General features: G+C 45.6%; 1 protein-coding gene and 1 non-coding gene across 8 annotated transcripts in view; both read right to left on the bottom strand.

The window, feature by feature from the left end:
- LOC106569186 (laminin subunit alpha-3) overlaps positions 1-16,613 on the bottom strand; it is a 117,922-nt gene that overhangs the window by 21,956 nt on the left and 79,353 nt on the right. For all 7 annotated transcript variants that reach the window (XM_014140273.3, XM_014140270.3, XM_045694150.2 and 4 more), the window contains 14 exons: positions 16,346-16,443; positions 12,312-12,513; positions 11,900-12,026; positions 10,839-10,978; positions 9,457-9,572; positions 7,934-8,145; positions 7,611-7,815; positions 7,177-7,321; positions 6,844-6,984; positions 6,314-6,475; positions 4,384-4,485; positions 4,174-4,257; positions 3,806-4,036; positions 816-929 (listed from right to left, as the gene is read on the bottom strand). In XM_014140273.3, coding sequence (XP_013995748.3) covers positions 816-929; positions 3,806-4,036; positions 4,174-4,257; positions 4,384-4,485; positions 6,314-6,475; positions 6,844-6,984; positions 7,177-7,321; positions 7,611-7,815; positions 7,934-8,145; positions 9,457-9,572; positions 10,839-10,978; positions 11,900-12,026; positions 12,312-12,513; positions 16,346-16,443 — 2,079 coding nt within the window. The remainder of the gene's footprint in view (positions 1-815; positions 930-3,805; positions 4,037-4,173; positions 4,258-4,383; positions 4,486-6,313; positions 6,476-6,843; positions 6,985-7,176; positions 7,322-7,610; positions 7,816-7,933; positions 8,146-9,456; positions 9,573-10,838; positions 10,979-11,899; positions 12,027-12,311; positions 12,514-16,345; positions 16,444-16,613) is intronic.
- On the bottom strand, positions 3,721-3,796 carry trnaa-ugc (transfer RNA alanine (anticodon UGC)). Its single transcript has one exon. It is a non-coding gene; the product is annotated as a tRNA-Ala (tRNA).

Here is a 16,613-nt window from a genome sequence, read left to right as displayed (position 1 = left end):
CCACAATGGAGGGTGATTGTTTTTATGAGAGAGGAGGATGATGATAGGGGGATGCCAAACATTTCTGTTCTAATCCATCCCAAAAAGTGATTTTGATGGACATTCACTGCAGAGAGAGAGTGTGCTCAGCCATGTGCGTCTGTCTGTCCGTTGCGCTCTGGGTTCCACAGGCCTGGAGAGAGGCACAGGCCTGCTCTTGAGTGGCTTGTGAAAGATGAGTGGAGATAGAGAGACGGAGGGAGAGAGAGAGAGTGAGCGAGAGAGGGTGAATGAAAGAGATGGCGCGAGAGTTAGAGAAGGAGGGGGAGCGAAAGAGAGGGAGGGATGGAGAGATAGAGGGAGATAAGAGAGAGAAAAAGGGAGAAAGAGAGAGAGGAGAATATAGAGTGCTGCGTGGGCTTTTAGAGATCTAGAGTTTCACCCTCCACTCCACCCTGCCATCCGTGACAGAGGGAGACAGATGAAGGCTCCCCTAGGGGCTCATGTAGACCCATATCACATTTATATGTGATCACATCTACTAAGGCAGACACACATCAGCCAATACTTTAATGTGGTCAGCCTGCTATGGTACAGAACAGAACAGTATGTGAGCACCCAGGTAGGGTGGGATGCCCATGGGGAGCCCACAGAAATGCCCAGTGGCATGGGTAAGATGTCTAGACTATGACTGATGACTGGACTGTGGACTTACATGGAGTCAGATGGGATGACTTAGGTATTGCACAAGACAAGTGGTGTACCTTCATATACGGTTATGGTCACTTCACTCTTTAGTGCTGAGTCAGAACCTGTGTGTGTGTGTATGTTCTTACCAGGCACCCCCCAGTCCTCTCGTCACACTCGTTGGCCAGGCCATTACAGGAGCAGGGCACACAGACACCCAGGTAGGGCCCACTGCCGTCTCTATAGTAACCGGTGGCACATTTCTGGAACAGAGAAACACAAACATCAGACATGAATACAGACACATCAAATACATACAGTAGATACAGCAATACTTCATGGAAAATCAGAGCTTTAAAAGTGATGTCTAGCTCAATGGGACTCAATGGATGAATAACAAAAAATATGACAAAGCCACACAAGTTCTATCACAAACAGAACACAATCCTAAATACACGTTTCAAAACAATACACTTAATTCCCACACAGAAGAACACTTTGCCATTCAAAGTGGCAGTGTTTGAGTAGAGAAAGGCTGTCTGAGTTTACCTTAGCTAATCTTCCTAGCAACAGAGAATGACTGATCTCACAAATGTCCCAAACTGTCCCCAGGTGGGGTGTGTCGCCAGCACCACGCTGAATACAAGACACCACACCACACACCACCGCCAAACATACCCTTTGCTCTGTAAGATAACAGTCTGGAAGTCAACTGATTTCCTACAGGTCTAACTCATGCACAGAGCAGCCACACATACATTACAGACAGTAAATCCATTTGTAAGCCAGCAGACTTCACCACTGCCGGACTTCCATAGGTTTACCTGGATCTGAGAGCTGGAACCTTGGTCGTCAAAATACGGATACTGAACAGTCTGTCCTCTGTCATTCACAGAAGGGTACTGGATTCTTTGGGTCCCCTGATCATTCACAGAAGGGTACTGGATTCTTTGGGTCCCCTGATCATTCACAGAAGGGTACTGGACTCTTTGGGTCCCCTGATCATTCACAGAAGGGTACTGGACTCTTTGTCCTCCCTGGTCATGTATTAAAGTATAATCTATTCTCTGTGCCTCTCGGTCATGCTGTCTGGGATAGCGGTTCCTCTCTCCCCTGGAATATGGTCTGTGTCCTGCGCTGCACAGTCCCAGTAAGGTTCCCCATAGCAGGACCTGTAGTAGCATGTCTCTCCCTCTCTGGTGTCTGTGTACACTCGTGTCTGACATCACTCCCGTTTAGTCTGAAATAACTCCCTGCTCTCCCTGCCTCTGCCTCTTAAACACACACACAGACTCACACGTAGAGGACACGCCCCTTCACTCACGTACAGCACCTGAGTCAGTGCCACAGTCAGAGCAATGTAGCAACATGTGCGCACACACACACACACACACACACACACACACACACACACACACACACACACACACACACACACACACACACACACCCCCCCCCCCCGCTACGTGCACGTCACACACATTTATTCTCATAACTATTTTCAAAAATACAACTTCGCTTAAACTAACAAACAGTCTAAAGGAAAATCCTAATGTTGCTAGGGTGTGGCTCCACCTGGGAGACTGAATGACTGTGTTTTTGATGGTGTGTGTTAATGTGTGTCCATAGGGTATCTTTGTGAGCATGCCAGTGTGATTGTGTGGTTCTGTGAATAATACTCATAGACCTCCAGACAGTACAGAAGATCACTCACACCTAGAATACACACACACACATTGTGTCTGTCTGGTTGAGGGTGGTGAGTAACACCGTCCCAGGTTGCCAGATACCATACTGGCTATGTGTCAGCATGCCTCTCCTTTTATTACTGCCGCTGGGTACATATTATCCATTTCCTCTGAACACACCTGATTACAGGATGTTGATGTCTCACACACACACACACACACACACACACGCACACGCGCACACGCGCACACGCACACGCACACACGCACACACACACACTAACACTGCTTAGAGCACAACCACAAAATGGGGAAAAACAACTCAAGTCAAATGAAAATCTACTGTAAAGTCATCAGGACACTGTTGCCAGGTAACAAGACCACATCTTCACTGTCAGCCGCCCATCCCTAGGGGTTACACACCGAAAATGGTTTCATTTGCATTCAATTTAATACGTGGATTTTCAGGGGGAAAATGCTTCCATCCAACTTTTCCTAATTGGAGTTTGAGACCCAGCCATGCACTAAACACCCGAAGGGGAAGAATTCTGTTTAAACTTGATGACCATCGTACTGTACATGTTTTTTATTGTATTTTAACTGCTGTTACCATGCCACAGTGGAGCAGTTTACAGCAGTAGTTGAATGTCTAATATTATGTCATGGTGATTGTGCATCTTCTCCCTCTGCCTGGGGCTTGGCTGATGAACTCAGACACACACAAACACACACATGGTTTTTTCCAGGACATTCCACACAGGGTTGTTTAAACCATCGGCTCTTCGATGGGCTGAAGGGTTTTTCCTCTGCCTGGCAGTGACCTCACTCACCCCGGGCGTGGCACCATTGTTTGGGCGTGTCACAACTACAACCCCATAGCGAGGAGGGGAGTTCTCACTCTTCTCTTTTCTAAAATGACTAGACCTGTCAGTCGTCACTTCTCCCTCTCAGCCCCTCCTGTATTCTTTCTCTCTCTATTACCGTCTCCTAATCCTTTTCGCTCTCCCACTGTCTTTCCCACCTCTTTTTCCCAATCCCAAACTGACCCTTAGCTCAAGCCCCCAGCCCTGCTTGTTGTGCATCTGAGAGCTAAAAGTCCAACTAGCCTTGGCCATACTACCATTTCCAAAATAAGACTCCAAGGCACCTCAGGAGTACTCTCTTCAAATCTTTAACCATATTGCTTATGCCTATATGACCCCTGTATATCAATATGAAACACCTAGGGGACTTGGAGTGAACGAGATCATAACATTTTTTTTTACATTTTTTGTCATTTAGCAGACGCTCTTATCCAGAGCGACTTACAGTAGTGAATGCATACATTTCAATTCATACATTTTTTTTTTTCTTTTTTTTTTTGTACTGGCCCCCCGTGGGAATCGAACCCACAACCCTGGCGTTGCAAACACCATGCTCTACCAACTGAGCCACAAGGGGCCGTCTCAAACCTGGCAGGAGTCTCCTCTGTAGACAGGGGAACAGGCACACTGCTCCACGGTGCTGGCAGGGCCCCCGGCCCCCGTCTCTGTAGCCTCCTCCAGGCCCACCTCCCCCAGACTGAGTCTCTGGCTCTGGGTGAAGTAAAGAGCCCGCACCCTCAGAGCCACCAGCCCAGCCAGGACCACCATCAGATCCTCCCTGGACACAGGCCGGTTGGTGCCGGCGTGACGCCAGTTCCCCTGCACATAACACACAGATAGGTATTAGTTAGGGAGTGGAAACTTTGAAGTGCTTTAAAGGTGTTGTTGACAACAGATAGAATGGAATAAGGACTCAGCTTGACCACTTTTTAGGTAGGAAAAACTGTTTTCTATACCTCCACTAGCTGGACTCTGCCCTGGTGGAGTCTGTCTGGTTCGGGGGTCTTTGGGGCCATGTGGACCAGGGCCATCTCCTTGCCCTGAGGACATCACAGAGAAACAACACTGTGTTACTCACAACAGGAAGTGAGTTATATACGACTTATACACCAATAAGAGAGATGTCATAATTAGCAGTGAGTGATGATATGTCATACTGTACGTACACGGAGAAGGACATCAGGTCTGCGGTCCAGCAACGACATCCCCTCACTAGGAATCCCAAATGACTTGGCCTGGTAGGTCAGGTAGCCCCCATAGGAAGACACCTGAGACAGGAGCAGAGCATACCGTCAGAGTCACTGGGACTGAACTATAGAAATAGAATGAATAGAACATTCATGAATGACTTAGCAATCATTCTAATTCTATGGTCTGAATCAGTGCAGAACTAGGGGGTATATTACAAAGCAGGAACAAGGAGTTTTTTATTTAATTTTCTTTATTTAACCTTTATTTAACTAGGCTAGTCAGTTAAGAACAAATTCTTATTTACAATGACGGTCTACCCCAGCCAAACCCTAACCCAGACGATGCTGGGCCAATTGTGCGCCGCCCTATGGGATTCCCAATCACGGCCGGTTGTGATACAGCCTGGAATCAAACCAGGGTCTGTAGTGATGCCTCTAGCACTGAGATGCAGTGCCTTATACCGCTGCGCTACTTGGGAGGCTGGCCTTCTAGGCAAAGTTGCAAAGAAAAAGCCATTTCTCAGACTGGCCAATAAAAAGAAAAGATTAAGATGGGCAAAAGAACACAGACACTGGACAGAGGAACTCTGCCTAGAAGGTCAGCATCCCGGAGTCACCTCTTCACTGTTGACGTTGAGACTGGTGTTTTATGGGTACTATTTAATGAGCTGCCAGTTGAGGACTTGTGAGGCGTATGTTTCTCAAACTAGACACTAATGTACTTGTCCTCTTGCTCAGTTGTGCACCGGGGCCTCAAACTCCTCTTTCTATTCTGGTTAGAGCCAGTTTGCGCTGTTCTGTGAAGGGAGTAGTACACAGCGTTGTACGAGATCTTGAGTTATTTGACAATTTCTCGCATGGAATAGCCTTCATTTCTCAGAACAAGAATAAACTGACGAGTTTCAGAAGAAAGGTCTTTGTTTCTGGCCATTTTGAGCCTGTAATCAAACCCACAAATGCTGATGCTCCAGATACTCAACTAGTCTAAAGAAGGACAGTTTTATTCCTTCTTTAATCAGAACAACAGCTTTCAGATGTGCTAACATAAAACATAAATCCATTTTTTTTTTAAATCTGCCGTTTCCAGCAGCAATAGTCATTTCCAACATTAATAATGTCTACAGTGTATTTCTGATCAATTTGATGTTATTTTAATGGACAAAAAAAAAGGGTTTTTCTATTTATTTTTAGGACATTTCTAAGTGACCCCAAACTTTTGAATGGTAGTGTATATATTGTATATTTAAGATAAGCTTGAAATGGGCATGGTCTAATTGACTCAGCAACCAAAAACACACATCCAAGTTGAATTATTTCTGGTTGTTTATTGAAGTTCGCTGGATAACTCATAGATCCTACTTTGTAGTGCCAGGTCAAAGCACCATTGGTTAGGCTCTATGGCAGCTGCTAAGACTGACTCCTCATATACTTTTCCTGTTAACACTGAATTCACCACTAAATAACAATTGATCAAATGTTAAAGCTAGAGTCCTTAATTAAAACAATAAAGCAATCGCCACGCCTCTGTTTTGGTAAAAAAGATGAGGGATGGGCCTGGAGAAATGTAGCCACTCTCAACTTCATAGGCAGAGCTACGGATGCAAGGACTGACCATCCATGATATTACAATGATAGTTTTAACGCTAGATAGTGTTTGTTTACATTTACATTGTTCACAAACATTGGAGCAAAACAAGCTTATATTTTGGGTTCTGTCGGTGTATGACAGTTGAACTAACCTCATGAGCCCAAAAATGGATGTAGTAACTAAGGATTCTAGCATAAAATGCTCAAGTGTAATATAAAAATACCTTCCAAATATTACTGAAACATATCCTCTTTATTAAACTGAACTATTCTATAAACAGTACATGTGCTCCTCCTGAGTCCCACTCGCTCCACTCACCCTGTCTCCCAGGTAGGATGGAGGCGCCACCCAGTGGAGGAGCTGAGTAGTGCCAGGCAGCTCCTGTATGTCTGCTACCACTGTGTTACTGGATGGGTTGAGGACTGATGCTACCTCCTCCTGGTCAGCTCTCTCCAGACGCCAGCCACGCATGTCCACAAACTAGTGGAAGCGGATGGAAAGAGAATTGTACTATATATAATAGGCCTGTGATTAGGTGAAATACCATTATAGGAAAAGAATAGCATGCTGTGGTATGCAATGGAGCGCAATGGGTTTATGTTCCGCAGGTGTGGCAAAGCTGTGGGTATATCCAGTCTATGGAATTTGGGTTGTTGCAACGCTGGTCATGTGGCGAGATAAGGGTTTGTTGGATCATGTGTCTGAACAAGTGCAGTAATAATAACACGCCATTTTAGATTTCTTTAGACCAGAAACCCAATAATGTATCAATGAAAACGCCTTTAAATCATCACACACACATATACAAACACACAACCATACAAATGCATGCACACACACACACACACCTTCCCCCTGCGTTTGCGGGTGCTCTGACACTGGCTGTTGGCTCCAAAGCAGAAACAGCTGATACAGCCCCTGGGGTGGGAGGGGTCAAAGTGGAAGGACCCATCTCTACAGGCATCACAGCGGGCTCCCTGGACGTTTCTCTACAACAACAGAAAAAAACATGTTAAACTGCGAAAGCCAGTGGTCAAAATATTGTTATGGCGTACGTAAACACTTAAGGGAATTATATTGCAGTGTACAGAGTCTTCCTATTTATAAATGTACACATACAGTACTGTAGATAATCCTTCTTCCTTTTACAAGTAGTATATTAATGGTGTATAGTCAGTCACCTTGCAGAGGCACTGTCCTGTGTCAGGGTGGCATACGTCTGTTGTGACCCCTCCCTGGTTACAGCTACATGGGAGACACTCAGGGAACCTGTAGAATCCTGCAGCGCACCGGTCACACTGGCGCCCCCCGATCCTGGGCTTACATCTAAACACACACACACACACACACACACACACACACACACACACACACACACACACACACACACACACACACACACACACACACACACACACACACACACACCGCATGTCAGAACAGAGTCAAATTTAAAGAGCTATGGTCACACTTACATTTTTAGTGGAGGGAATAGGCATATACGAATAAACACACAATAATCTAACAATAATTTACAACCACCACATATGATACACAGTGGCATTAGCGACACATACAGTATGGTGTATGTCAGATCAGACAGAAGGCCACTCACATGCACTGTCCGGTGTCGCGGTCACAGTCTCTCCCTGCGTTGGGCCTGACTCCGCTGGGGGAGCAGTCACAGCCCTCACAGCCCACTAGAGGGTGGTAGCTGAACGTCTGGCTCTCACACACATCACAGGCTGGCTTCACTGTCTGGGGCGGACAGATACACTGACCTGTCACCTCGTGGCACAGCCGCTGGCCACACTCACACGCTGAAGGGGACAGAGGATAAAGACAGGTTAGGGTAGGACACTGTGTGTGTGTATGTGTGTGTGTGTGTGTGTGTGTGTGTGTGTGTGTGAGACATTTTAGTAAGTGAAATCCACTCACGTTTGCAGTAGGGGAAGCCGTAGTATCCTGTGGCGCATCGTGTACACTGTCGACCGATGACATGGGGCCGACAGGGACACTGGCCCCCTACAGGGTTACAGGTGGGCCCCGTGGCTCCTGACTTATCACAGTAACAAGGCAGGGCCCCATCACTGTAGGCTGCTACCAGGGAGCGGGTCGAGACTTGGCAGAACTGGGAGGAGGTTCTGGGGCTGTGGGAAGTTGGAACAGGACGAGAACATTCAGGTCAGGGGACAATCAAAAAAAGTAATTCTGAAATTCTCTAGTTATAGTTTTTACATCCATACATTTAAAGGTAAACACAGCAAAATTGCCAAGAGCAGCACCGTGTGGCTCAGTTGGTAGAGCATGGTGTTTGCAATGCCAGGGTTGTGGGTTTGATTCCCACGGGGGGCCAGTATGGAGAAAAAATTAATGAAATGTATGCATTCACTACTGTAAGTCGCTCGGGATAAGAGCGTCTGCTAAATGACTAAAATGTCAAATGTAAAGATATTGAGATGAGTGAGACGCAAGACTTCGCTCTCACACAGCCACACACAGTATCTGCGCATGTGCACGGGTTCGCCTCACGCTGTTCAGAGCAAAGTAGCCAGGGCACCAAAACAGTGGAGTTGTTGTGAAAATGTACCCACTATGAGGTTTAGTTTCTGCATATATGTCAAATCGCTGAGTCTACCTTTACAAACTATTTAATACATTTTTTTTACTTTTATCCTTTTTCTCTGCAACTTCGTGGTATCCAATTGGTAGTGACAGTCTTGTCTCATCGCTGAAACTCCGTACGGACCTGGGAGAGGCGAAGGTAGGGAGCCATGCGTCCTCCGAAACACGACCCAACCAATCAGCACGGCTTCTTGACACAATGCCCGCTTAACCCGGAAGCCAGCCACACCAATGTGTCAGAGGAAACACCGTACACCTGGCGACCGTGTCAGCTTGCACTGTGCCTGGCCTGCTACAGGAGTCGCTAGAGTGCGATGGACAAGGACATCCCTGCTGGCCAAACCCTCCCCAACCCGGGCGACGCTGGGACAATTGTGCGTCGCCCCATGGGTCTCCTGGTCGCGGCCGGCTGCGACAGAGCCTGGACTCGAACCAGAATCTCTAGTGCCACAGCTAGAAACTGCGATGCAGTGCCTTAGACCACTGCGCCACTCGGGAGGCCGAGTCTACCTTTAACATGTATTGTAAAAGCTTGGAAATTATTGGAAAATTCGCCACTGATCAACCACTAGAGGGCTTTACTAAGAATAACATCCAAGGACTGTATTGTGGATGGGATTCTCTAGGACGGATATTCTGGTAATATATTAATGTAGGAAGCAAATACCTCAAATATACTTAAGTTTCAAATAAACATCAAATTATCCTACAATATCAATTATACTCATTCATCTAATCTTCAAATCACTCAGCAAAGCAGTTGAACCCATTCCACAAGGCAGGTTGTTTTGCTAGGGCTAAGTCTTGAGAACACGGTCAGTGAACTGAATACTTACTCTATATAAAAGCATTGACCTTCACACTGCCTGGTGAAATCAGATGATTTATCCAGTGGCATCTCTTTCAGTAGATCAGGGGTGTAACTATCATCAGGAACCACCAAGATATAATCCTGAAGAAGCGGAACAAAACATAACAAATCTTGTTAAAACCAAACAATGCTGTAGGCTTATCTCTCTGAAATACTTCCACTTTGATACTTATCATAGCTTAAGAAACGGTTTTATCTGACAGACGTTAAATTGACAAAATGTATAAAAACAAACAAAAGACTGGGCATTTCAGTGATACGTTGAGCTGTTTTGTTATTGTTGGTCTGCAGTGGGAGACTAGGTGGGGTATGCCGCATTATAAACTGGGTGGTTTGGGCCCTGAATGCTGATTGGCTGACAGCTGTGGTACTGTATATTAGACTGTATACCACAGGTATGACAAAATATTTATTTTTACTGCTATAATTACGTTGGTAACCAGTTTATAATAGCAATAAGGCACCTCGGGGGTTTATGATGTATGACCAATATAGCACGGCTAAGGGCTGTATCCAGACACTCCTTATTGCTTAATTAAACACCCTACAACAGGGGTCGGCAACAGGAGGCCCGTAGCCCAAATAGGCCCACAAGTGATACGTAATAATAATAAATATTTTGTTTTGGGTGAAAGAAAATACTCAAATCAACAGGAATCCAGATAAAAGGAAATCTGTCCCCAAGTATTCCCACAAATAAAACAAATAGACGTAGGGTATGTAATCTTGTCTCAATGTAATTTTTTTTCAAATACAATTTCTTTTTCGGCTTAAAATTGGTAAATTTGCAGTGTACAAATGATTAGAATTATGTTCCGGACCCCGGTCATCTACTCCGACCCAAAAAATTGTCCCGCGTCTGAATCTAGTTGCCTACCCCTTGCTCTACAGCAAATACAAACTGAGCTGTGTTTCACTTTGTTACTAGGTTGGAAAGCTCTAACAGTGTGGAGTGGGGTGTTGCCAGGTAGAATACAGTACCGCATTGTTGTTGTTTGGGACATTATATAACACGGAGGAGAGAGTCTCACAGTGCCAACCTTGTAAACCTCTAATACAGCCTAAATTCTTGGCTCCTAAATTACACTACAGGCATCACCACACAGACCTAGTCTGGGTTTTCTTCAAGACAGGAATACCTGTTCACCACCTTACAGTATTGGCAAAGATGATCAACTGACAAACTGTCTCTGTTCTCTTCTATTATCCACATTAACATGCTGCTTGAAATGAAGCAACAATTTAGGCATGTATTCTAAGTGGTATGCTAGTATAGAAATTGAACATAGCCAGAGTAAGTAATTGACCCAGTGACCATGACTGACCAACAAATTGTATATGACTGACCAGAGTGAGAGTCTTCCCGGGTGGAACCTTGAGAGAGATGGCTACGTCTTGCTGGGGAATGTCCAGAGCAATGCGCCTCTCAGCGATGACCACCTTCCTGCAGCAAGAGACACCAGGGCAGAAGGAGGCGTTTACAAAGCCTGGGGGGAGAGAGGGATGTGGGGGAGGAGCAGGGTCAAGGTAAAGGAGCGAGAGGGAGGAGTAGAAAGAAGGAAGGACATCAGTTGCGCCACGCGGTAATCCCTCCCCATCAACCCGCTAGAAGTGTGTCCGAGGCCTTTGATCATCTTGTCATGTGGGGCGCGAGTCAGATGCCTAATCTGCTCTTAAAAGAGAATCACCCCCAGCAACAGAGACCACTAGAACCCCCCCCAAAACCTTTCCTAGATAAAAATACCATAGAATAGGGAACTAGCTACTATGTTCATGACAATTGACATCACATTGATATCACTCATATCTCCCTCACTAGCTTTAAGCACCAGCTGTCAGAGCAGCTCACAGATCACTGCACCTGTACATAGCCCATCTGTAAACAGCCCATCTATCTACCTCATCCCCCATACTGTATTCATTTATTTATCTTGCTCCTTTGCACCCCAGTATCTCTACTTGCACATTCATCTTCTGCACATCTACCATTCCAGTGTTTAATTGCTATATTGTAATTACTTCGCCACCATGGCCTATTTATTGCCTTAACTCCCTTATCTTACCTCATTTGCACTCACTGTATATAGACTTTTTTGTTTTCTTTTGTTCTACTGTATTATTGACTACATGTTTGTTTATTCCATGTGTAACTCTGTGTTGTCTGATGTGTCGAATTGCTATGCTTTATCTTGGCCAGGTCGCAGTTGTAAATGAGAACTTGTTCTCAACTGGCCTACCTGGTTAAATAAAGGTGAAATAAAATAAAAACATTCATTCTTTGTAGATTTCATTACATCTTGGATGGTGATGTCGGGAGTTAGTAAGATCCTGGATCATATACACTCTCTATCCAACCATATCTATCTGGGTCAACCTCTTTATACACCTACATTGCGCACCAAACTCACCAGTCCAGGTGCGTCCAGCCTCCACCCGTACCTCTACAGGGAAGGTTGTGTGTTCAGGTTGACAGTAGTGAACCACAAACACATACCTGCCAAGAGCTTCCACCCTGGCACTGAAACTGATCTCAGTCTGGAGAAACACAACACAGGATGAACACATGTTGAGAAACATCCTCTGGTCAATACCACAGAGACAGTATACGATAAGAGATGAGAGACAGTATGTTTGCATAATTTGAAACATGCTCATTATCTAACATACAGCTATAATATATTTAGAACTATAGATGTCAGAGTTACTGCCATTAATGTTAGTGAAGCTGAGGGCTTCATGTCTCAAGCCCCACATGCTTTCCAGTGCCAGGTCCCACTCCAAGCAGCAGCACCTTTATGTGGGCCATCTCCATGCATGTACCTGGGGAGATTTTAGTAGTACCCCTTCACTCTGAACTCCAGGGAGAGGGAACCCCCCTGGCCCTGACTGTCGTCTCTGTCTCCACTCCTCAATCTCCCTCTGCTGGGGGACGACCCGGTGGGAGGAGAGGCGCCCGTCACGAGCTGCATCCAGAACCAGAGCTGAGGAGGGCCTGTCATACTGGCTGGGAACACAGTACTGACTGGAGGGAGGGATGGAAGGAGGGATGAGAGGAGGGGGAACAGAACAGATGAGGGGAAGGTTGGTTAAAGCTATTGTGAGGGTGCGTCTAAAATGGCACCCTATTCCCTATATATAGTGCACTACAGTCTTAGAAAAAGGGTTCTTCGGCTGTCCCCATAGGATAATCTTTTTGGTTCCAGGAAGAACCCTTTTTGGTTCTGTGGAAAGGGTTCGACATGGAACCCAAAAGGATTCTACCTGGAACTAAAAAGGGTTCTTCAAAGGGTTCTCATATGGGGACAGATGAAGAACATTTATTGGTTCTAGATAGCACCTTTTTTTAAAAGAGTGTACTTTAGACCAGGGCCCATTTCAGATGCACCCTCTGAGGGCTCCTGAAGTGTTTGCCAAGCACTACTGGGAAACACAGACGAGTTATTACCAGGGTCAGTGACCAGTTAAAGGCTGTGACCTGTGAAATCTTCAGTAAGCAGCTTTCAAATGATGACATCAGAATAACTATCACATTCTCTCTCATCAATGTATAGAAATCCCAACTAAATTACTCACACAACAAACCCACTGATCCCACTGCAATCCCCTATGCCCTAAAGACTTCATATTTACCCCCAAAGCCCTTTCCTGCAGTCAAATGAGCTAGTGGCCTCATGGGTGGAATGTTTTCTGTTGTTTCTATGTCAAATAGTTTTGTTACATTTCAGTCTTCTGTGATGTATACTGAACAAAAATATAAACGCAACATGCAACAATTTCAACAATTTTACTGAGTTATAGTTCATATAAGGAAATCAGTCAATTGAAATAAATTCATTAGGCCCTAATCTATGGATTTCACATGACTGAGCAGGAGAGCAGCCATAGGTGGACCTGGGAGGGCACAGACCCACCCACTGGGGAGCCAGGCCCAGCCAATCATAATGAGTTTTTCCCCACAAAAGGGCTTTATTACAGGCAGAAATACTCCTCAGTTTAATCAGCTTTCCAGGTGGCTGGTCTCAGACGATCCCACAGGTGAAGAAGCCGGATGTGGAGGTCTCTGGTTGTGAGGCCGGTTGGACGTACTGACAAATTCTCTAAAACGACGTTGGAGGCGGCTTATGGTAGAGAAATGAACATTAAATTATCTGGCAACCACTCTGGTTGACATTCCTGCAGTCAGCATGCCAATTGCACACTCCCTCAACACTTTAAGACCCTGGTGAGGATGACGAGCACACAGATGAGCATCCCTGAGACAGTTTCTGACAGTTTGTGCAGGAATAATTCTGTTGTGCAAACCCACAACTTCATCAGCTGTCCAGAAGGCTGGTTTCAGATGATACCGCTGGTTTAGAAGTCGGATGAGGAAGTCCTGGGCTGGCGTGGTTACATGTGGTCTGCGGTTGTGCAGCCGGTTGGACGTACTGCCAAATTCTCTAAAATGACGTTGGAAGCGGCTTATGGTAAGGAAATTAACATTAAATTATCTGGCAACAGCTCTGGTGGACATCCCTGCAATATGCATGCCAATTGCACACTTCCTCAAAAATGTGGCATTGTGTTGTGTAACAAAACTGCACATGTTAGAGTGGCCTTTTATTGTCCCCAACACTAGGTGCAGCTGTGTAATAATCATGCTGTTTAATCAGCTTCTTGATATGCTAAACCTGTCAGGTGGATGGATTATCTTGGCAAAGGAGAAATTTGCTTTTTGTGTGTATGGAACATTTCTGGGATTTTTTATTTCAGCTCATGAAACATGGGACCAACACTTTACATGTTGCGTTTATATTTTTTGTTCAGTATATATAAAGTGTAATATTGGAATGCAAACTCAAAACTGAATACATTTCAACTCTATATCTGACATGGTGCCTTCTTTTTTTAAGCCAATAAAAGTGTGTGTGAGGTGTATACTTTTGTTTCATAGTAGATTTGTTTAAGACTAATGTACCAAGAAACACTCTGTATGACCCTGATTTAGTACACTGCAGTAAAATGTTACCTCGCCCTTTCTCTTGCTGAAGTCTACTACTGGAGCCTGACTCCTTTCACAATCTGACAAAACACCCCTTTTAGTCAAACGCTCACTCTTTCTTTTCTCACTTTTAAGTCCTTATCATTGCTCTTATCACCAACACATGGCAAGCTTTTTGTTTTCTCAGGCCTGATCTTTTAATACTTTCCCTCCTTATTTGTTTTAGTGGAAACAGCAGAGCACCATGAAAGTAAAGGCCTTCTGTAATGTGCATAAACCACCACCATCAAACAAATTTGTTATTTCAAGTGTCTTGACAATAGATCCCCCTTCACTATTTTCAAGAAAATATCAACTTGCTAATTGCCTTCAACAATAGTGGAGCCAGGCAGGCAGTCAATTTACACTCAGTGGGTAAAGTGGAGTAAAACAGCCGGTAAAAACCAGCTGTACAATAACAGGACTGTTGCTGTTGACAGCTAGTCATCAGGAGCAAATATGGTAGTAAATCCTGGCTGTCAGACCTGGGTTCAAATATGATTTGTTTTATTTCATATACTACTATTCCGTTGGTTCCATTGCACCAGGCAAGCTTAATCAAGCGCAGTTGTGCTGGGTGGAGAACAGAGGTGTGTGGGGAGAGGGCCTAGGAGAGGGGATAGGAGAGGGGTTAGGAGAGGGGAGAGTGGATAGGAGAGGGGTTAGGAGAGGGGAGAGTGGATAGGAGAGGGGTTAGGAAAGGGGTTAGGAAAGGTGTTGGGAGAGGGAGAGGGTTTGGGAGAGGGGTTAGGGGATAGGAGAGGTGATAAGAGAGGGAGAGGGGTTAGGAGAGGGGTTGGGAGAGGGAGAAGGTTTGGGAGAGGGGTTAGGGGATAGGGGATAGGAGAGGGGATAAGAGAGGGAGAGGGGTTAGGAAAGGGGTTAGGAGAGGGGTTGGGAGAGGGAGAGGGTTTGGGAGAGGGGATAGGAGAGGTGATAAGAGAGGGAGAGGGGTTGGGAAAGGGGTTAGGAGAGGGGTTGGGAGAGGGGTTAGGGGATAGGAGAGGGGGTATAAGAGGGAGAGGGGTTAGGGGATAGGAGAGGGGATAAGAGAGGGAGAGGGGTTAGGAAAGGGGTTAGGAGAGGGGTTGGGAGAGGGAGAGGGTTTGGGAGAGGGGATAGGAGAGGTGATAAGAGAGGGAGAGGGGTTGGGAAAGGGGTTAGGAGAGGGGTTGGGAGAGGGGTTAGGGGATAGGAGAGGGGTTAAGAGAGGGAGAGGGGTTAGGAAAGGGGATAGGAGAGGGGGAGGGGTTAGGAGAGGGAGAGGGGTTAGGAGAGGGAGAGGGGTTAGGAGAGGGAGAGGGTACAGTCCATACATACTGTAGGAGAGGGGTTAGGAGAGGGGTTAGGAGAGGGAGAGGGTACAGTCCATACATACTGTAGGAGAGGGGTTAGGAGAGGGAGAGGGTACAGTCCATACATACTGTAGGAGAGGGGTTAGGAGAGGGAGAGGGTACAGTCCATACATACTGTAGGAGAGGGGTTAGGAGAAGGAGAGGGGAAAGTGAGAGGTTGGCCCATAGATCAGACAGCTTCAGGTAAGAGACTCTGTGCCCTGCCTGAGGAATGCATGGAATCACACCTGGAAAACAGGTGTGGAAGATAAGTATCTACAATACAACAGCTAGTATCCACCCCCAGAGAAAGGGGTACTGGTTGCACAACAGCCGACTGCCTGTCAAATATAAAACACTACCTTTACTGCCACGTTTGGTAATTGCTGCTGATGACTAGTTGTCAAAGGCACCAGCTGTCTATTTTAGAGAGTGTTTGAAGAAGTCACTAAGTCCTCTGGCAATCGAACAACATAGTATTATTAAGTAAAATGGCCTACCTGTCCTCAGTGAAGCGTCCATGGATAGATACACAAAGCACCTTGGGGTCCACATACTCCATGGAGAACTCCTCCGCAGGCACTGCATACACTTTATACTGAGAGGAATATACAGTTAATACAGTGACAGGAAATACAAGTATACTTCATTTTAATATAAACTTTATAAACTCGCTTATAGGGACGGTACCCTTCCTCTTACTAAATAATATGCACACTTCAATATAAGAAATGGACGACAAAGCAGAAGAGGTTGCACAAGTTATTG

The sequence above is a fragment of the Salmo salar genome, chromosome 14 (genome assembly GCF_965601325.2).
Source record: "Salmo salar chromosome 14, fSalSal1, whole genome shotgun sequence".
NCBI lineage: Eukaryota > Metazoa > Chordata > Actinopteri > Salmoniformes > Salmonidae > Salmo > Salmo salar.
Note: the sequence above shows the minus strand (reverse complement) of the source record. Positions and strands in the feature narration are given on the sequence as shown.